General features: G+C 41.5%; 1 protein-coding gene across 11 annotated transcripts in view; it reads left to right on the top strand.

The window, feature by feature from the left end:
- Positions 1-1,218: 1,218 nt before the first annotated feature.
- Positions 1,219-21,808, top strand: part of LOC104356780 (ankyrin repeat domain-containing protein 26) — a 62,402-nt gene continuing 41,812 nt past the window's right edge. For 7 of the 11 annotated variants that reach the window (XR_006165261.1, XR_006165263.1, XR_006165262.1 and 4 more), the window contains exons 1-15: positions 1,219-1,421; positions 5,298-5,412; positions 5,653-5,826; positions 5,953-6,059; positions 6,591-6,728; positions 7,498-7,646; positions 11,228-11,278; positions 13,490-13,523; positions 13,603-13,675; positions 14,922-14,982; positions 15,362-16,368; positions 17,057-17,201; positions 18,790-18,851; positions 20,016-20,127; positions 21,745-21,773. Coding sequence is in view for 8 of the 11 variants with exons in the window: in XM_042791940.1 (XP_042647874.1) it covers positions 1,219-1,421; positions 5,298-5,412; positions 5,653-5,826; positions 5,953-6,059; positions 6,591-6,728; positions 7,498-7,646; positions 11,228-11,278; positions 13,490-13,523; positions 13,603-13,675; positions 14,922-14,982; positions 15,362-16,368; positions 17,057-17,201; positions 18,790-18,851; positions 20,016-20,127; positions 21,745-21,773 (2,460 nt within the window). In the remaining 3 variants the exon portion in view is untranslated. Of the gene's footprint in view, positions 1,422-5,297; positions 5,413-5,652; positions 5,827-5,952; positions 6,060-6,590; positions 6,729-7,497; positions 7,647-11,225; positions 11,279-13,489; positions 13,524-13,602; positions 13,676-14,142; positions 14,243-14,908; positions 14,983-15,361; positions 16,369-17,056; positions 17,202-18,789; positions 18,852-20,015; positions 20,128-21,744; positions 21,774-21,808 lie in introns of those variants that run through there. The other 4 variants (XM_042791935.1, XM_042791938.1, XM_042791939.1 and 1 more) reach the window with 4 other exon arrangements.

Genomic DNA, 21,808 nt, shown 5'->3' with positions numbered 1-21,808 from the left:
ATAATCTAGGGTATGCTGTACTATGACACTACCCCAAAATCATATGGTATCTTATAGTAAGGTTTCACCACTCTGAACTACCTGTTCTTTTGTGGCAGTGCCAACTGAGCCACATTTGCTGGAAAGTAATTCTGTCATGGATAAGGCACATAACTCCCGTCCCATTTCTTATTATACTGATCCTTGCTGTTCGTTCCTTTGGCATCCACTCACCCAGGCCCAACAACAGCACTCAAGCAGTGCTGCAAGACAAAGCAGGACATGAATTTAATCGGAGAATTAATTTGTCCATAACTCCTTTATGAGATTTTCTTGTCGTGCGCCAAACACGCTGAGTTTGTGCAACCTGCTATTAAAGCAAACTAGGCCGAGCTGCCCCACGCGCTCCCAGTTGCCGGGTTCATCAACACCCCCAGTGATCCCCGGGCTCTGTGGGGTGCACTGTCCCCCCCCATCACCTGCCGGGCCTGTTGCTGCCCCCACCGCGCTCCGCAGAGCCGCACCCGGGGGCCGCCTTCCCCGGACCCGCCGCCGCAGCCTCGTGCCTGACAAACACACCCACCTCACACCTGACGCACACACACCCCCGTGACACACCTGCGACACACACACACACAACCCCGGCACTCACTCACTCACTCACTCACACACACACACGCACGCACACACACACACACACACGCACATACCCACCCGCACACACCCACCCCCACACACACACGACCACACACACCCACACGACCACACACACCCACACACTCACACCCACGACCACACACACCCACACACACACACACACACACACACACCCACGACCACACACACGCACACCCACACCCACGACCGACCGACCGACCACCCACCCACACCCACACCCAAGGGAGGAGGCCAGCACCAGCACTGAACGACTCCCGCGCCAGCACCCCCGTGACGTTGAGGCGCCCCGCTAGCACCGCCCTCCCGCGGCCGCGCATGCGCGCGCGTTCCCCGGGCCTGCAGCCTACCGGGCCCGCAGCCTACCGGGCCCGTCCCACCGCGGCGGTGCGGGGCTCGCTGTCTCACGGCACGCCGGGGCGCCGTGGGCCGCCGCTGTCACCGGCGGAGCGAGCCCCGGCCCTTCGCTCCGCAGCAGCCGCACCGAGCCGAAGCCGCTGCCCGCCAGGTGTCTCCCGCTGTCGCTCCCTTGGGGCGGGACTGTGCCCGCGTCCCGGCCGCGGGATGAAGAGGATCTTCGGGTTCGGGAGGAAGAGGAAGGGGCAGCCGCCCTCCGGCAGCGCCTCCCTGCCCTGCCCCGCCGGTGCCTACGAGCTCCGGCAGAAGGACCTGAGCAAGCTGCACCGTGCGGCCGCCGGCGGCGACCTGGCCCAGGTGCGGCAGGGGCTGAAGAAGTACGGCATCGACGGGCGGGACAAGGCGGAGCGGTAAGGGGGGGGCAGCACGGGGAGGGATCTCAGGCTTGTGCTGCCAGAAACTCTTGAATTCCGTCTAGCATCTAACTCCTGCCTTACCCTTTTTGCCCCGGCCTCCTCAGTGCCCTCGTTCCCGGCCTCGCCTTTCCTCGCCTGGGGGCCCGGGAGTGGACGGGAGCTGGCAGCAGCCTGACAAAGGTGAGCTGGGGAAGGAGCTTGACGGCCGTTCTCCAGCCAGGCTTTGAAGCCAAAGCACAATCGCATGCACCCCAGGGGGCTCAGCATCCAGGTTTAGTAGCTGAGCGGAGAAAGCTGAACTGCCTCAGCTGGGGGTAGCTTAAGGAGAGGTAAGCACTGCAGTTAGGAAAAAGTCACAGCACAGAAAAAACGTGCTGTTTGTTGATGCTGCGTGCGCAGTTGCCTGATGTGTCTTTTGTGACTGTGATGTGACAGCCAAAGCAACACTGATTGTAGGTGTCATTTACTTAGTTGTTTGCTCTGAGGGTTTGGTATAGCTAATCAGTACTTTGGATTGGAAGATCTGGGCAGCAGCTTGCAGAAGCTGCTGCTTCTGGCAGGTGTTATTGTGTGGCGTTTTGAGTCAAGCACAGCAAGTGTTTGGCAATTAAGGGGAAGCCCTGGTCTGCAGCATAGCTCCTAGTGACCCGTTGCAAGCATAAGGGAATCAGCTGAAATTTCTGCATCTTGTATGTATCAACATTGTAATGCCTTTTCTGAAAAGTCTTGGAGTCAAAACCTGCCTGATATTCTGAAGAGATGCTGGTTTATCAGAGTAGCTCAGCTTCCTAGGCTGTCTAGTCTGGAGGTTAGACTTTTGCCAGCCAGGTAGCTTATTGTCCTGAAAACATCTAAAACCACCTAGGTCTGTAGGAGAAGCAAGGAAGAGCACAATAAGGATGCACTTTAGCAATGTGGGTTGTGTGCCTGAGTGTTTCCACTCAGTATTTGTTTATGCAGCTGGAGATGGGGGGGTGCAGTTTAAGGTGGATTGAGTGCGTTTTGTGCACATTCCAGCTGCCTCAGTCAAGGTGCCCAATGGCATTTATGGAAATAGCTGATGAATGTTTCTCCTCTTCTTTTTCACTATGGCTGATTCAGTCACTCATCAGGTCTTAGCAGACCCTGGTATGAAATTTGGCTAGATTTTGCATTTTAAGTTCATCTTGTCTAGAAAGCTTTGTTTCCTCTGGAAGGGTTTCCTCATGTGTGTCATGCTATTATCAGTGTTACAACTGGGCAAATAAAGTAACACTTAAAAAAAAAAAAGACAAGGCAGTGTATGTACAGTAGAGCACTGTGATGGTTTTGGCATGACAATGCCCTGTGCTGAAAAGCTTCCATGAAAGGGATTCAGTGGACAGTCTGCCTGCTTGCTTCAGCCCCTGTACACTATACCAACTGTGAGGATTGCAGGCCTACCGATGCCCTCTTAGTGTGTGTGGGTGTCATGTGTGTCCTGAGTGACCACCAGATGCAGCTGTGTTTCAGAGCTTCATTGAGTCCCGCAGAGACTGGAAAAGTTAACATCGTTGGAAATAGAAGTGAATAATAGGAAATGTGGGACATAATGGCTAAAGTATATGCACTGTTTGTATCTCTTCTGCTCTTCAGGATTTCCAAAAGCAAAATCCTACACCAGAGACATGGCAAGTATCGCACCTACATGCTTCTTCCATGAAATGGGTCCTGTAGCCCATAGGACCTCCCCAGAAATGTGCTTGGAGCAGCATCAGTTGGGAACAGGCAGCTTTTCAGAGGTGGTCTAGCAAAGCCTTCAGCCTTGCTGAAAGAAATGGGCAAAACTCAGCACAGAGTTGGATGCACTGTAGGCACGATGACAGCTCATCATGAATCCTGGGTCAAAGCTAATCACTAAGAGAGATTTACCCTCTCAGCTGCCTGTCGGAGTGAACTCTAAAGCTTTTAATTGCTTAGCTTGTAGCTGCTGGGTTGTTGGCTCAAATGCTGTTGGAAGTGCGTGCCGCTGACCTGCTGTTCCCCTGTGGGCTCCCAGTGGGGTGGTTTTGCAGCTGCTCAGGCATCAACAGTCCTCTCCTACCCTGTGGTTGGTCAGCATAGGATTGCAGCAGCAGGAGGAAAAGAGTTTGGGCAGTATCCCCAGGGCTGTGTGGCAGAACAGCTTTGGTGTTACTGAAGGCCTCTTGTGGAGACAGGCAAGGGTGACCACTCTGATGTTCTCTGCCAACCTGTTCCCTGAAGTGGATCTTCTGTTGATCAGCAGGCCATGCTCCAAGCAGAGCCATCTCCTTTCCTGTTGGCAGACTGAGAGACTTGGTTGAGGAGGGCAACAACAAGTCTGCAGGTTTTCTGAAGGCTTTTTTGTTTGCAAAACTGATAGTTTTGTTATGTTTCCTAGTGCTTGGTAGTAGCAGCTTTTAGATGATGGTGGATTCTTTCATAACCAGTCCTGGTTAGCTTTCAGATAATCTCAGTCTTTTCTCCAGAGATGAAGGATCCTATGTACTTACATGGGAATTTCTCAAAAAGTGGTGGTAGTTGCTCTTGAGGGACTCTTCTCTTGATGCTTCAGTCTGTTCCCCATCTGTAAGACACAACTTCAAAGAATTTATAATGTTTTTAATGTTTTTCTTGTTCTCATCCTTGTTGTCACAGAGGAGGCTCATCAGCTTCCCTGTAACAAGAAGTATCTGCATTACAGATTGCTGTGTTTCTGCATCATGTGCTGCTGCATTTGTGTACCTTTCCATTCCAATCTAGCCAGTGAGCCCTTTTGCTTCTGTCTCTCAGCAAGATACTGAAACAATCGCAAGGACAGTTGAGCTTTCCTAAATACAGAGAAGGACCTACTTGTAGTGGAGTGGTTCAAAACTAGTGCTGGCATTCCCCTCAGTTCTTGAGGAACTGCAGGACTTCTATTCCCTCCCCTTCAAGGGAGGAAGGTCCTGGCTGTTTATTAGCTTGTCTCCTGCTGTGTTGGGGCAGGAGTCCTGCAGAGCAGCAGGCACTTTGCCTTCTGCACAGTGGAGCTTGTGCTGCTTTGTGCCTGTGACTTAGGAGGAAACACATGCAAGGACTTTCTGGGTGATTGTGTCCTTGGGTATAAGTAGGCTGATTAATTCACATCAGACCGAAGATGTTCTGTGGTTTGAAGGAGCCCTTTTCCTTCTAACAAGGCTATAACTTGAAAATGTTGCATTTTCTTATGCTAGTCATGTATTGTGGAAAGACAGTATTCCCTCCTCGGAAAGGACTTCCTCTGTAGCTGTTTTTTTATCACTATGGTAGTTATATATGTCAGGAAGGTTAAATACTACTTTCCTTTAGTTAGGATTACAGTGTTCTGCTGTCTGGTTTGCTACATATTATCAGAGGGGCTTGGTGCAAGCCTGGTCTTGTTTTTGCTGCAGTAGCAAGCAAGCTGGAGGAAAAGCAGAATTTCTCAAAGTGCAGGGAAGCTCTAATACTCTTGCTATAAACCCCATCTCCCACATCTCCAATACACTTCTGGCACATGAATGATCATAGAAGAATTTAGAGATTTGCTTGCCATAGCCCTCAGATTCCCAGGCTTTGGCTTGTGGTGCTGTGCCATGCATGTAGTCTTGCAGGAAGCAGTGACGGATGCCTGGGCACAGGAATCTGTTTCTGCAGATTCAGTTCTACAGCTGCAGGAAATGTCACCTTATCAAGTGGATGTTGTGGAGGGTGTTTGCTGGCCAGCCTTAGGCATTTGGTGTGCAACTGCTGATACTGGTAATAGAATGGGAAATCTTTTCTTAATCTTGCTTTTTGCAAAGTGAAACCTGTGGTCATATCCATTTATCACAGCCTGAGATGATTTTTCTTGTTGTCTGTCTGTGCTAATTTAATATATTTAACTTTTAGGACAGCTCTGCATCTCGCTTGTGCAAGTGGCCATGTGGATGTTGTTACGTATCTAGTAGAAAACAAGTGTAAGCTAAATCTTTTTGACAACGATAACAGATCGCCACTGATGAAGGTATGTGGAATGTATTATGTTCTTGTAAGTGGGGTTTATTGATTATGCACTTAATTATGTATCGTGCAGGATGCTTTACATAGATCTGTGTAGAAACATGCATATTGTGACTGGCATGGAATAGACATATGTTAGCTAATCTCTGAAGATAGAATTCTCCAGCATCAGGAGGCTGGTGGAATTATAACAGAGTGAAATGTAAATGCTGGAAGTTTTTCCTTTTTTCTGTGTTGTTTCCAGGCAGTACAGTGCCAGCAAGAAGAATGTGTGGCTGTTCTGCTAGAGCATGGTGCTGACCCAAATCTGGCAGATGCTGATGGCAACACTGCCCTTCACCTGGCTGTCCTATCTCCTAACACAGCTGTAGCGGGGCTGTTACTTGAGCATAATACCAACATTGATGCCCAGAATAAGGTAGATTTTTATACTTGTTAAGGAAATTCCTTCAAAAAGTTGCATTAATATTTCTCTTGAAGGGTTTTTTTACTTTGATTTCTTTTTTTTTTTTTTAAAACTTGATTTATTTATCTGCCCTTTCAGGAGGGATATACCCCGCTTATTCTTGCTGTCTCTGAACGTCATGAAGAGATAGTAGAGTTTCTGCTTAAAAAAGGAGCTAATGTGCATGCTCGAGATCAGTGTGAAAGGTGAGGGGTTTGTCAAAACTCTACAAATACTCTTTAGTATTCTTTAGGGTGCATTGATGAGAGGTGTGGGAATGAGCTCCGGAAAAAAAAAAAAAAACAAGGAGCCACACAGATGGAGCTATTTCTGTGTGACTTATGAAAGCAAGTCTGCACTTGGCTGCTGTCATACCTCAGTGGATGCTTTCTGCACTGAGGATTGCAAGAAGGCACTGTCTGTGATGGCCCTTCTGGCAGGGAATGTGCTGTTAGCTCAGCAGTGTTGCCTCAATTTGAAAAACCATCTCTGGTATAGCAGCATAGTTTGTATGTAAGTGTTGTCTATGTGGAAGCTCTGTCTGAAGGTTGAACATTTAATTATCTTGTCTTCCTCTCTTATTTTATTGTTCTTAATACTGCATGAAAACTGCTTTTTCTTTCTTTTATTTTAAAGTAAAGGGGGAAAATACTTTTTTTAAGAGAAAATGGGAGTAAAAATAATTACAGTGTCTGTGTAAAATGATCTATTTCATATCATATTTTTGGATGTTTCAGAACCCCACTTATGACTGCTGCTTCTGGTGGGGAGCTTAATTTGGTAAAAGTTCTTCTTCGATATGGTGCTGATGTTTCCCATAAAGACACTAATGGATGGACAGCTGAGGATTATGCTGTTATCCATGGATATTCTAGGTAAATTTTTAACTTTATCATTAGAATAAGTTGTCAGTTATCAGAGTGGCTTTAGTACATTTTTGGCAATGGCACCGAGGTTTAATGCTGTGTTGAGACCTGTCTTGAAGCTGTGCTCAGTGATGTCTTCTGATATGGATTGTTCCTGTGTCTAGCGTTAATTTGGAGGTTAAGGAAAATTTCCACTCAGATTTACCTGTTAGATTTCAGGTTTTGTTGCTAAACTCACATCTGCCCAATATAAACTTTAAAAAGTGTCTGTACCCTACAGTTATCCAGAGGTGGAACTTAGCAATCTGAAATGCATGTAAACCCTCTCCCCAGACCAGCACCACTCTCCTTACTGACTTCCACTTCAATGATGAGGAACTACCAGCCTTTTGTTTCAGAGGAGATGTAACTGATATTCCTTTTGTTAAAATCCTAAGCAGTTTTACTCCTCTTATGCATAGCTTTGTACCTGTGGGGTGTTCCTTCTCTAGGGTGGTTATGTGTGCTTAAAAGCTAGGCTGGAAAAAATGTACCAAGCAGGAGTTAACAACCTTGTAGGTACAAATATGCATCTGTAGAATGCATGTGACTGTAGTGAATACTGAAGTATGTAATAGTCATGCAGTAAGTTCTGTATTGCCCTTAGTGAATACATAGGAGTATATGAATGCATATGGCTGTGAATATGTGTAGGGTGGATATTAAGTGATTGTTAACCGTTCTGTGAAATGGTACAGATTATTTTTACCAAATATATTTCCTTTCTTTCTCTATATAGTCTTAGTAAACAACTGGCAGAATACGCAGACTGGGAAAACACAGGAGAAGCTTCTGCAGGTGGTGCACAAAGCATCGTGGTACTTAGCACTCCTCACCGGGCAGGAGCTGCTGGCTTTACACTGGGTGCCCCTGCTGTGGACAGAGGAGGTAGGATCCTTAACTGTGGAGGAGCTCATGAGGAAAATCACTGTGGCCTTTTCTTTAGGTGGTTCATAATGTTGATGCCTACTGTGTTCACCACTGACTTTAGTGGAGGCATCAGATGGAGTAGCGCAAGAAGTTTTGTAAATGTGCTTATTTGTTGCTAGCTGGAGGTGCTTCTTGTCAGGCTGTGAAGGCAATTGTGATTTGTGTGCTACATGTCCACTTACAGGGTTGTTGCCTTCTGCCTGTCAGATTGCTCATCTACATATGTTTTCCTATAGAGAGAGAAGGAGGACAGGGAAGGAACTAGGTGAGAGTGTTTTTGTTCTTCAGGTCTACACTTTTATCTACAGATGGCCATTCGGATTTTGAAAATTGAATTGCAAAATTAGTAGGTTCATCCTGAGTAGTTTTTCACCTTTCTGTAGTTGGGAAGCAACAGGTGAATTAGCAGGAAGATGCATGTCTTGTTGATTTGCACTGAGTTTGTGTGTCTGTTTAATATTAATAGTTTCACCTGCACTGAGCTCCTCCTAGTGAGTCATCTTGTTTCTCAGCATCAGTTACAATTGTTTCTGTGTCAGTGCTGTAGAGACATATTTAGGAAAAATTGTCTTGGAAGAGTAACTTCGTTAGCAACAACAATGCAGCGTCTGTGTATCCTGTATCTTCTTGGACATAGTTTGATTTACAATAAAAAAGATGATTTTCTTCCACTGTCAGTAATTTTGGGAAATTGTGATGCAGAAAAACAAATAAATTGCCTTGTGATCAAAAAATTAACTCCTTCAGTGAGTTTTTAAAATCCAGTCTATGCTTATGAGCTCAAATAACCCTAGAGGAATCTTAGAAAATTAATGTCTTATTATAAATGAAATTGTTTGTCCTGTACTTTACATGTCAGGCCCTATAGTGAGACGTTTTATTTTTTCTGTTTTTTTAAAGTGTGTTATATCAGAGCTATGTGGAAAATTGGCAGCAGTGTTCAAACACAGTTCATTACTCCTCTTTTAAATTTGTCAACAAATATGAGCAAAGCATGGGATATTTTTCCTCATTGACATTTCACAAATACAGGAATTTAATTTAGAGCCAAACATTCTTCCTTTGACTTGGGAACAGTTGCTTTGATCCAGCTGGAGACTTGTAAAGTTTCTTGATAAATTGAAGGAAGAGGTTTTTGTTGTTTTGGGTTTTTTTTTTTGTTTTGTTTTCCCAAAAAGGGCTTGGTACAGGTAGTTTGATCAGCAGAATGTTACTTTCACCCAAGCAACAGTAACTCTCTTACTGCCTCCTGTTCATGCAGAGAATTGCTGTGGTACCACATTGTACTGGCTGACAGGCCTGCGTTACTTTAAAACAGGTGTCTTGAAGAATAATACTGTTGTGTTATTCCAAAACTAACATACCCTCAGGGAAATACGGGTTCTCAAACCAAAAGATTTGCCCCTTTCCTTGGAAAAATGATGCTACTACTATAAGTCCCCGATGTTATGGGAAATCTTTACTTATCTTCATTTGAAGAGGCATAGGAAGTGTGAAGAGAATGTTACGTTGGTTAAGGACTTGGGAGTAGAAAGAGTGTACACTGTTCTCAGTCTGTTTCTAGTAGGGCTTGTTTTTCTCCTGAGTAGTATGAATCTTTTTCTCCTTGTGCTCAGTCCCTTAAAAGATGACCCCAGCGTGTTAAGCAAGAGAAATTAGTAGCATATAGGGAACATTTATTGGTATTAATTCTGCGGTCTCTGGCTTGCACCCACAAAGCACAGGTCTTGCATCATGAGAGTCCCTTTGATGCGCTGCAGCAACCGGCTTTGAAGCTTCTGTTAGAGGAGAAGTTGGGATGATCTTGAGAGACCAGAGAAACATCAGCTTTGGAATTCTTTTCTTTTTTACTCTTCTGTACTATTTTTCTGGAATCTTCAATGTTATCATTCCTTTTGCTGCTTTTGCATTTGTTAAGCATTCTTCAAAATATTTTTCTCTAGGCAGCATATGTAAGACATTGGCTCTTGCTTATTTGAATGTTTACTTTTTGTCAGAACATGAACCTTTTTATTAATCACAGATAGGTTTGCAAAAATCTCCAAATTAATGGTTTCCAGCCTTAGTATATTGAACTATTGACTCTAGAGACGAAGTTGGAATTTCTACGCCAAAAAATAATAATTATGCAATTTTTCTAAAGGCAAGAATTCAGATTCTATTATGTCTGCAATGACAGTTTTTTTTTTTTTTCCAGCTCTGGCACTGAATATTAATGTATTGTTCCTTCAGTGTTTCCCCAAGTTCCTACAGAAACTTAGTTTTTCATCGTAGAGCTCTTGGAAAATGAATGAGTGCTTCAGTTTGATTTATATCTCCTGAGGTCAGGAAAAGTTGTCCTGTATTACTTTTTAAGAAAACTGAGAATAAGGAAGGGGTGGGAAACTATCCTGAGGTCCTTTCTTAACTCTTTAAGTGTATATTTTTGATAGAAGTGCTTTTGCCACATCCATTCCATGTATTTGTGGTAAAATCAATATAAGCAGGACTCCCTTCTGCTCTGAGACAAATGTTACGACCTTTTCAGAAAAAAATATGGTGTCATGTAGCTGCAGTAACAGAACACACCATTCATTGACTTAAAATATAGAATTTTACTAAGTATGATGGTAGAGCAGGTGAATAATGATTTATATTCTAAAACTTACGTTCCACAACACAGACATGCATACAAGCACACATGCATGACACTCATACCAGTCAGTGCACCCATTTTGGTCCAGTTGTGGTCTGCCCTATAGCCCTGGGGGAACATTCTGCCTGCTTGTCATGTCTACATTACAGCTGGTGGCATAGCTTCTGTGTGTGAACATGGTCAAATCAATATAAGCAAGACTCTCATATCTTTAAACTGAGGCAGGAGGGGCCTATGTTTGCATCGGGCACCAACTGACACAACTTTTAAGGTGAGATGGTTTAAGGCAACAAGTTTCTGGGTTGCTTTTTCAGTGAGAGATAACAAACATGCTGTAACTAACTTGAAATGAGTGAGTGTAAATAACATAATGGCTCAAAGTTGCATGGTGGTATGAGTACCAAGAGCCAAGATTTCCTTCAAAATTTCTGGATAGGGTATCTCCAAAGTTTAGTTGTTGGCACCTAGTTATTTTTGGGATATTTAGAGGCAGAGATTTTGAGTGTGCTGTATGTATAAAGCATTCTACAAATATGAGGGAATTGCATTTGCCATCTGTGCTAGATGAGGACTGGTGAAGTTGAGAGAAATATAAAATTAGCAATGGAATAAATTTCTGATAATCTGTTTCTGTGTTTCACAATATTGGAATATGGTATTTTACATGGAGCAAGTAAATTAAGTTACACTGTTTGACACTGTCACTTGAGTGTAGAGTTCTGCAGATTGTGATTTGTTTTGTTTATAGCACTTAACTGTAGAGTAGGCTAGTAGTCACAGTACATTCTCTCATTGCTATAGCTTTGTTGATGTACTGCTTATGTTTTCCAAATTTCTGGGAATTGTAATTTATTCTGTCATTGTTTCATCTGTCCTTTCCATGCCTTTTCCTAAATGGATATAGGAATGCAACAATCTCCTAACCTGACATCAAGAACAGGAAAATCAAGGAAAGGTATTCTATATAGCATTTAAAATATGAGATATGTTGTACAATGTACAAATACTAACACATCTATGATGTTTATTATCCTGAGAGGTCCCTATTTTGATGGTTTTGATTTTAGAAATTAGATTTAAAAGCAGACTCTGGGTGCTTTTTATTTGCTTGCATGTTTTGCGTGGGTCCTTTATTATTGGATTGAGTGTTTGCTTTGTTTCATTATTAATAGTAAATAACTTTTTGAAAAATATTCTATTCTCTAACTCCAAAATAGAAATGGACTTAAATTAAAGTAGAAACAAGCAATCCCCAGAGACTGCATTTCTAGATCCCATTTCTATGGTAGGGCATCAAGGTCTGTCTGAAAGATAGCTCATGAACTTTGTTTTGCCTTCTAAAGGACAGTATGACCTGGATTTGATCATTACTTAAAGTTATTATACATTGAAAGCAAAAGTTCAGATCACTTACTCAGCTGGCTTGATTAATTATAACTGTAGTAATTGAAAATACAGCTGAAGGCACCTGTCAAGAGTAGAATGCTGAAATAGCTATTATTTGGAGGTTATATTTGTTTGTTTTTTCATTTCTTTCTTGGAAATTGAAGAGCCCTTTTATTTCATCTTAGTTGTTGATAGTTGAGAGGTTTTAGCGCTCTTCTGGCTGGATTCCTGGAGTTCAGATTTCTTTAGTACATCAGTGATGAGCTAGAGTGCACTCTCATCAAGTTTGCAAATGTCCCCAAATTGGGGGGATCAGTAAACATGCTTCAGAGCGGCACTGTCATTCAGAGAGACATTGACAAGCTGGGTAAATGGACTGTCAGGCCTGCCTTACAAAATTCAGCAAGGGCAAATGCTAAGTCTTGCCCATGGAAAGGAGCGACCACTTGACATAAAACATGCTGGGGCTGCCTGGCTGGAGACCTGCTTTGCTGAGAAGGCCCAGAGAGCCTTGGCAAAGAGTGAGCTGAGAATGAGCCAGCGTGGTGCCTTGGCAGCTGAGAAGGTCAACGGTATCCTGGGCTTTATTAAGAGCAGCATAGCCAAGAGATTGAGGGAAGTGATTGTCCACCCCTACTTGGCACTTGCTGGATTGTGTCCAGCTCCCCGGGCATAATTTTGAGCCCTTAGTGTAAGAGAGACTGGTCTTTCAACAGTGAGTCCTGCGGGGGGCCATCAAACTCATCAGGGTACTTGCCCTTTGAGGAGAGTCTGAGGAAACTGCTTGTTCAGCCTAGAGAAGAGGTGACTTTGAAGTCAGCTTCCACTATGTATTGAGGAGAAGACAAAGCCAGATGCTTCCTAGTGGTGCATGACAGGAGGCTGAGATACAAGAGGCATAAATGGAAATGAGAGTTTCCCACTGGATGTGAGAAGCTTCACCACAATAAGGACAGTAAAACAGAGAGGTTGTACAGTCTTCCTCCTTGGAGCTATTTGAGACCGAACTGGATAATGCCCTAAGCAACCTTATCTGACCTCATGGCTGAGCCTGCTTTGAGGAGGCAGTTTGCTAAGACACTTCCCGAGGTCCCTTCTGACCTGATTTATCCTATGATCCTATATGCAAGTTGCCTTCATAACACTGACTGAAGCTTGAAGTGTAATATGCCCTTTTCATCCGTGGAATACCCTTTTTGGTGCAGTGCAGAGAACTGGTGATTCTTCTACCTGAGGAGAAGCTTTACATCTGGATTATACTTTTTGATTTTTCTTTACCTTTTCAAAATTATCTGTAACTGGATGAAGCAGCATATAATGTAGTATATAGCATAATCTTACATAAAATAATAAAATCTCTGCATGTGATGTGTACTCATGTGTGTAATACGAGAACTTTGGAGATTTGTTTACTTGTCTTGCTAAACCACCACCATTTTGTTAACTGTTTACTATCGTAACATATTCACACTATGTTATTTTTGTTAGTTTAGGGATGTTTCTTAAAATTCTAGGTATAAGAGTCCAAAGATACAGAGATACAAGTCTGGTCTTTTTTTTGTTTGTTTGATTGTTTTTTGTTTTTTTTTTTTTTAGTTCAGTCTGGCTTTCAAAAGCAGTTGTTGTAGAAATGCATTCATTTGTGCTGTCTTGTGTTGAATTGACTACCTGAAGTTCAGTCTGTTATGACCTGTAGAGCTGTCCATGTTAAACGTATATGTATTGGTTAATTTTTAGCATGCCAAGTCTAATTTCAACATATCAATTAATGTTTGTACAGCAATAGATGACTTTTCCCAAGGAGACTCAATAAGGTGAGACTTTAAAAATACTAACCACTTACTTAAGGAGTGATTTGAGAGACACAGTACTCATTTTGCTTTGCTTTTTAAGAAGCTCTGAGAAAGAGGGGAGTGATGACAGTTGGCATACTTCTGAGGAAGAAGAACTTGATTTTACCCCCAAGGTATGGTGTGTTTACAGGAAAAATGTCCTGTAAAATTAAGTGATTTGAAGGCAAGTTTTCTGTGGGATTGAAAGAAACTGCAGTTCCAGCCAATATTGTTTTCTCCTTAGAAGCAGTCTCTGGCCTGCCAGTCTTTCTTCTGCTGTGAGTTTTTCCAAAACCACCTGTATCTGTGACAGAGCATGCAGTAGATTTGTGGTTTGGGGCAAAAGAGCAACAGGTGACGAGATAAACAACCACATTGTTTTATTTCTTATTGTTTATTTGAGTCAGATTTACAGACCCTGAAAGTTCATAATTTACTATTATAACCTATTCTGTTCTTCAAACATTGTTTCCTGTAAATTTGCTGATAGAATCCTAACTGATAAAGAAAAAGGGCATTAATTTATCAAGATCTACTGAAATCCTTCATCACCTAGTTCTCCTTTCCTCCTTGTCAGGTTCCTCAGGAGCACTCAGCAGACGAGTTATTCAAATGGGTCGTCTTTTTTCTTCTCTGAGATAGCATTCCATGCTTGCATGTAATTTCACACTGCATGTTTTCCCTCTTTTTTGAATGCTCAGGTAGTATTCTTTTTGTCAGCTACAAGCTCTCATGTCTACTGTTTTTACTAATGTTCTGAAGAATTATCAATTTCTGCAGTGATGTCTGGAGCATCTACTCTGTTGCGCTGGGATTCTGCAGTGATGAGGAACCTGAGTGTAGTAGTTCAACCCACTCTAATGCTGGAGATGCAAGCATGTTTGGGTTTAATATGATTTAATTTTCTTGCACTGATTTAAATAGAAATGATGCATTTTTCTGTCTTGATTTTGAAATTTAGGGATATTTTGGAACGTGTACTTGCAGGGACTAATTTATGCATTAAGTCTAGGCATCTTAATAGTTACTTGCGTTGCACACATTTGCAAGTAAGCATCCTGAAACTGTGGTCTTAAACATGGCCGAATTTAACTTAAGTATTACAGATTTTAAAAACAGATTTTTAGAACTGTTATGCATGTAAACATAGTTTTGGAAACAATTTGCAGAAGGGTGCCTGCAGTGTATTTTAAGGTGAAATACTCATTGAATTGTGCATGTGAGGAGTGCTTGTGTAGTTAGAAGCATAGGATGGAGCCAGCACCTGGGTACTATCAGAAGGACAGACTGTTCAAGATTTGATGTGAACAAAGGATTTGTTGTTGTTAATGTTTAAAAAAAATATATATTTTTTTTGCTTAAATGAGTCTTTATTTACAGAAGCTCCAGAAGCCAAACTTGACACTGTTAATGAATGCTTCCCAGCAGTTCAGGAAAAACAGTAAGCTATTTGGAAGAGATTGCATGATATACTGATATATAAAATTAGACTTGTTAAATATTGGGGGTTCTCTTATAATTTTTTTTGTTCGTTTGCTATAGTAAATGAGAAAAGTAGCATTTTGAAAACACAGTACTTTTTTTTTTTTTTTTTTTTTTTATTTCTGAAATGACTAATATAATTAAAATGAACATATTAATTCCTCCTAAGCCTCTGTCCCTGGTCAAATCCTTCTTCCATCCTGTCCATCCCTTACCTGGCTCCTTTTCCAGACATTCCCAGATAAATTCTCTCCTGTGCATTAATCTGATAACATGCCTATTACTACTTACATAACAAATTTTGTTCACATGCATTTTTCTTTTTCTTGTGCTTTAAGATGATGGTGATGGTTCTAGAATCGAAAGTCCTAAGTCACCAAAGAAAAGCCTCAAACAAAGAACCCCATCAGATGCAAATCTGAACAAAGGAGGATGTGAAGAATCGTTGAATCAAGATGTCTCAGATGCAAGCAACCTGGAGGAAGAAGAATTGGAGGAGGAGGAAGATGATGAAAATGACAATGGAGATGAGGAGGAAGATTATGAAGAAGAAGAGGAAGAAGAGGAGGATGAAGATCTTACTCAAGATGAAAAGGAGGAAGAAGATCTGGAAGATGAAGAAAGTCAGTCAAATGACATACTGGAGGAAGAGCAAGGGAAAAAAACAGAACCTAAAGGGGAAATTAACCAGAAATTAGAGTATTTTAGTAACACTAAGTATGAAGAGGAAGATCAGTGTGGAACTGGAGATGTCTGTGATAACAATAAAATAAGTAAAGAAGTTGATGAAAAGGTGAAGGAATCTGTTGATCCTCCTGTGTCTTTTATAGCTGGATGTTATGAAAGGTTGCAGGAAAATATAACTGCCATGTCTCCAAAGAAAATGAACAATGAAGTGTCTTGCAAGTCAATACCAAAACAAGCTGTCTTTCAAAATCTGAATAATTTGCAAGATACACAAGAAAGTTGGAACAGGAAAAGCATGATTCAAGAGAAGTTTCACAAAAATGCTGACTCCTGTTTTGCAGACTCTGAAATGACAGACTGGAAAAAAGAGAGACCTCAGCCTCTCGCAGATAGCTATGGTCTTAAGGAGAAAAAGTCAAGCTTCAGTGATGGCTTTGAAAGTGGTAACGATTCTTGGTCAGCTACAAAAAAAACAAGGCTTGAAAGTCAAAACCCAAACTCTGTTGTTCTTGAACATGTAGGTGGTGAAGACACTGAAGAAGAGCAATATGAAGACGTAGATAATAAAGTCTGTGGAGCACTGAAGCAAGAATGTGAAAGCTTCCGCTCAAATAGGCATGAAGAAAATTTAAGAACAGCATTTCATTTGAGCACCGAAGTAAGTATATAGGGATGATTCAATCACAAGGGAATTTTCTAAAGGTAATATAAGAAAGAAACAAATGGTAAACTGGATTTCTGTTAATACTTGTCCTTCACATATATCTATCTCTTGTTAATCCCTTTTTGATATTAGAAAATGTCTTATACCTAAGAAATTGCTTTGGCTAGAAGAATAGCATCAGGCAGTATTATCAGTATTTTTTTTTCTATTGGTTACAGTGGTTTTGCAGGAAAAAGAACAGGCAGTAGACTTTTTCTGGAATCAATTAAATTTTTCTCAGTTGTATGTACAGATCTTATCTGTGAAGATTTAGTGCCATTTAATAAAATTCATGGCTGAAAGTGAAGAAACAAAATGAAGTTTGAATAAGATTGAGAGCAGGAAGCTAGTGGTGTTCCTTGGAGCAGAGTAGGGGAAAAGAAGGAATGTGTTTCAGAATGATGTAACTTAAATGAAGCTAGTGTTAGACTGACATGAGGAAGTGCTTCTCAAGGGCTTTGCAGAAGCAGGGGTGAGACTTACGACATTAGGCACTGCTGTCTGATCATATATATTCCTGTGGAAAACCTGAAGACCTTGTAAAACAAAGCTCAACAAAGTTTCCCCTTTGTCTTACACAAGAAAAGTATTTTTCAAGTTGATGGATCTGATCTTTCCAGCTGTTTTGGTCAATCTCTTTTAGGAAGAATCATCTGAACAGGAAGAAGAGAAGGAGCAGGAGAAGAGAGATACTGGTGAAGAGCAACAAACTGCAGTTGTTGAGAGTGTGAAAAATTCTATTTGTAATGATAGCCATCAAGTCCACGATGCTTCAAAAGGCAATGCTGGTGAGAGAAATGAGTTAGTAAAATACTGATCCCAATTCTTCCTCTATAAATATTAATGCACAGTAAATGAACTAACATGGTGATTGACTTCTGATACAGCAAAATTTTCCCTTGCCTGTGAATCCCAGTGGGCGTTAGCAGAGAAGGAAAGCAGCTTTTGTTCCTTTTCATTCATTCTTGAAGAACTGAAACTATGGTGTTGGATTCCAAATGATGCTATATGAAGCAAGTGCCATTCTTGCTTTTGTTGCTGTGTTCTCCCTGAAGTGATCTGAGAAAAATGAGGAGATGAAAAAGAGAAGGACTAGAGTGTCTTGGGTGTGACAGTAGTATTCCCCTTTATGGCCTGTACTGTTTGATTGAAAAGCTCTGATTGCTCTTGACTGAAGCATGGGAAAGATTTGAGTCAAACTGAGAGAAAGCTGTTCTGTTCTAGTGCCTCATCTTGTCCAGTTTTAAAATGTAGGTCCATCTAGTGCCACACTTATGTGTGCTTGAAAGCATTACCAGCTCAGAGTTGAGGACTTTGGTACTCACCTCAGGTTTCAGAGCAGGAGGAGAAGGCACCGTTTTCATTGTCTGTCTCCAGAGAGTAGCTTGGTGTGATAGATGTTACCAGAGCACGTGTAGCTGGTGATCAAATGCTAGACAGGGGGGCTGGCAGAACCTGCTGTATTCAAGTGTTGTGCCTATGCATGATCTTCTGTCTCCATGCATCTTACCGTAAGTATGTGTTTAGCATAGTGTAAGTAGCCAGAGTTGAGGCTGGAACCAGCAGCTGCCCTCTTCTGGGATGGATTCCCTCACTGGTCCTTCCCCCTTCTTTATGTGCATGTCTCCACACGAGTGAATCCTGAATCGGTTTTACCTAATGGAGTAGCTTAAAAGAGAGAAAAGAAGATAGTCTAATCTGGCCAGGAACCCACTGAGACGGAATCTTACGTTCATCTGGTAGAGAAGAGATTGAGATGTTAACCCCCTGAGGTAGAAACGGCTTTTGTGTGTTTGGGGTGAGTGTTTGAGCTGTGAGCTTCTGCTCTGTTTTCAAATGGCGATGCTTAGGTATCTAGCTTCTGGGAAGGTACAGGGTAACAACTCTCTGCTGCAGAAGATCTTTCCTGGTAGCTCTACAAAAGGAACATTGTTTCTTGGTGACTTTAGTGATGTTAGCATGAGGATGTTTTGGATAGTGTTTCTACAGTACCTCTAGTACAGTGGAAGCTGGTAGTAAATGACAAATTCTGAAGCTGTAGGCTGGAGAGCAGGTGACTTAAACTCTTGTGTACCACAGGACTGTAGTGTGCTGGAGTCTTTTCCTGAATGCTACCCAAACGTGTTGAGTGTTGCCTGTAGTTGTGTCAACTGTTGTGCATAGCCATCTTCTGCTGGAAAGGAGGCAAGAGGAGGTGGAAATGTAAAGGAATTAACATGATGTGGCTGGCTGTGAAGAAATGCTTGAATAACATTTACTTAGTTTGTCCTCAGCGATAGAATCAGTGCGCATCTTTTGGATGCAGGGCTTGACTAATGGGGAAAAAGCAGAGTGAAATATAAACACTCAGTGGCTCACTTCTTACCTTGTTTGTAGGTGCCCTGCCAGCAGCGGGAGCAGAGGAAGAGGAAGATGCTGAATCTCCCTGGGATTCTGAGGTACTTTCTGTGAAGGACAGAAGGGTTCCCGCTGGGGGGAGTGCAGGGAGAGTAGGAGTAAGATCCAGAAGCACTTGAGAGCTTGGTTTTGACTCCAGCCCAACCATCAATGAGGCTTGCTTCCTCTTTTCCTGCTTCTGCTATATATTTATAACTGGGGGCCCTTGAAATACATCTGCTCTAGGCCAGCTGTTCAGTTAGGATTGGGATGAAGCTAAGCCAAGCATAACAACATCCGTCTTATAACAACTGGCCTTTAAGTTTAGTTTCTAATATAGTATTGAAGCAATGAAGTTTCTTGCTGCTTAAAATACTCTGAGCTTTTCACAGGGGCTGGCAGGATTGTTGCTTTTTCACCACACAGTTCTATTCTGCTGACCTGGTCAGTGGTTGCACTTAGGGTCTACAGCCTAGACGGTTAGCTGCTTCTGAATAGATCCTCTCTACCTTTTGTAGGCGTACTTTCAAAAAAAGTCACGTTCAGCAGAGATACCACACATGCTGGCAGTGTTTGCCCTTTTAGTTCTTGCTGTCTGTGATAATGGGCTAGAAGAAAATAAGCAGGGTCTGTAGCTAACCCCCTCTGGCTTTTCTTGTGAAGGAAAACAAACTCTTCCCCACCTACTTCTTAAAGACTGAAATTTTAATTTTTAATTTAATTTTTATTTTTTTAGGTAGCTCTAGTTTCTGTAAGCTTTACCTTGCTAGTCTTTGTTCAACCCAAATTGCCCTTGCAATTGGAAGTAGCGATGTGTTCACTCACCACTGCAGGATACATGCCTGGGGAACACAAGCACAAACTTGAGTATCAGATACAAGTTCAGTACAAAAGTTGGATCACCATAGACCTGCAGTTATTGTTTCACAACTCACATCTTGAGTTACTACGTTAATTCTCTTTTGTGGCTGTATAGTTTGTCAGGCTTTATGAGCGTGACAGAATAGTTGAGATGAGTTGTGAGGTTTTTGCCTCAGATCTGAAAAAACACACAACTACTGTGATTTTCCAATATGCTATGTCTTGATGTGTCCTTTCTGAGGATCTTAAAGGATTTTGTATCTGATAAACTTGATACCATGCTATGCAAGTTGACTTAGCAGGAGCTTTTTGCACAGAAATGAGTTGGAAATGCATTTGTACCAATTCTCATGCATGTGTTTTAGATTATACAGACGGATTCTGAAAGTCCAAGAAAAGTATCATCCAGTGTGTTGCTCCCAGATGCAGACAGATATGGAGCATGCTCACAGATTGTTTCAGGGGAACACGACAATGGTAACTTCTTGGTGGACTAAATGTTCTTCTGTAAGCATTTATAGGCAAAAGTGAACCTCTATCAGTGTCTGCCTTAGGAATGCTGTTGTGTGGGTGTGCACTGTAGCAGTGAAGTGCTTAGTGTTTGTTAATTAACACCAATTATCGCAGCCCTTGCTAGCCAGCTTGTAAAGGAAGTTGTTTTGTTTGCATTGTCTGTGTTCTTTGGGCACGTTTGTATTTTTTTTGATTCAGGTTCTTGTTGCATAGTGATGAAAGTGTATGTGGTTTAGGAATGATCTGTTTGAATATTTAAACATGCTCAGATGATAATGCAGCAGAAGAAAGCTATGATCTGGATAAGCATTTTTTTCCCTAGCTTAATTTTTGATAGCTTTCTGTTGTGCTTTGCCTAGGAGCTAAAATGTGACTAAAAGTTCAGGTTTTGTTGCTAAGGGTTTCTACTTGTAGTTTGTGACACTGTCTCTTGAGCATAGGAAAGCAGGGAAGTTTTGCTAATGGGATAGAACTCCTTTCTGAAGGATTTCTTCTTTAACAAATGGTTTGTCAATCCTACTGGTAGTATAGGTACAGTAGGATAGCTGAAGAAGCTAATCCGGTTTTAGTTTAGTAAGCTGGGAGCAAAACAATACAAGCTCTTGGGAGATTGTAAATATAATTGTTGAGTGGTTGTCACAGAAATTTGCTGTGTACGATTCTACTAAGAAAATTTAAAATCAGTGTGAAAGGTGATTATGGTAATCTTTCTAAGGTATTTCCATACTGCTAGACCACCAAGTTTACGGAAATCAAATACTGTTATTTTTTACTTTTTTTTTTTTTTTTTAAATATAAAAATTTTGCCGTGGAGCTATTCTTAGTAATATTTCATATACTACTTTCATGAGAAGACTCAAACTGTAAGATGACCAAAGCAGAGGATTTCAGAAATATAGGTGGACTGCTAGATTGTGTGGGTTTGGGAATTATTTATGTTGGAGAAAAATTTTAAAAAAGGTGTTTGGAAACTGTTATAAATGTAGGTTACAACCAAACAACATTTTCTTTTCTTCTGTTTCCTTGCAAGCTAAACCAGAACAATCTGATGAGAACTAGCTTGATTTTTACCTCAATGAATTAGATGTGTATGAGGTTTCTGTGTCTGCAACTGTGCTTTCTCTGTCCCATCAATGGAAAAGAAGATACTCCACATTAGGCCCTTGTAGGATAATCACAGTCGTAGTGCTGTTGACTGCTTTATGATCATTTGTTACAGCAGACCAGCTTTGGATTTTGAAATAATCCTTTTAGAAAGCATGATTCATCTCCTCAAAAGGACTAAATATTTTGATCTTGTTTTGTTAATAAGCATGACCTTATTGCCTTACACAAATTGTCCTAGTTCTGTGATGATTATTTTTTAAATCCAAAGTGCATGATGAGAACTATGCATTGTCCATTTCTTGTACACTAATACAAATGCTGTATGATGAAGTAAATTGAATGTTAGGTATCATACTTTTGATGAAATAATACTTGCAATTAACACTTAGTTGTAGAAACTACTGATGTTGAATGGAGTAAAAGATACCTGCAATTAAATAAAATAACACTTCCCAAAACTTTTTTCACCTCCAGGCTTTTTGGAGAAACCCAACAATTCCCAGGTAAGTATTTGTTCGTGTCAGACTGAACACTTGTT

This window comes from Tyto alba, unplaced genomic scaffold (genome assembly GCF_018691265.1).
Source record: "Tyto alba isolate M040663 unplaced genomic scaffold, T.alba_DEE_v4.0 Super-Scaffold_2, whole genome shotgun sequence".
NCBI classification, from domain to species: Eukaryota; Metazoa; Chordata; class Aves; order Strigiformes; family Tytonidae; genus Tyto; species Tyto alba.
Note: the sequence above shows the minus strand (reverse complement) of the source record. Positions and strands in the feature narration are given on the sequence as shown.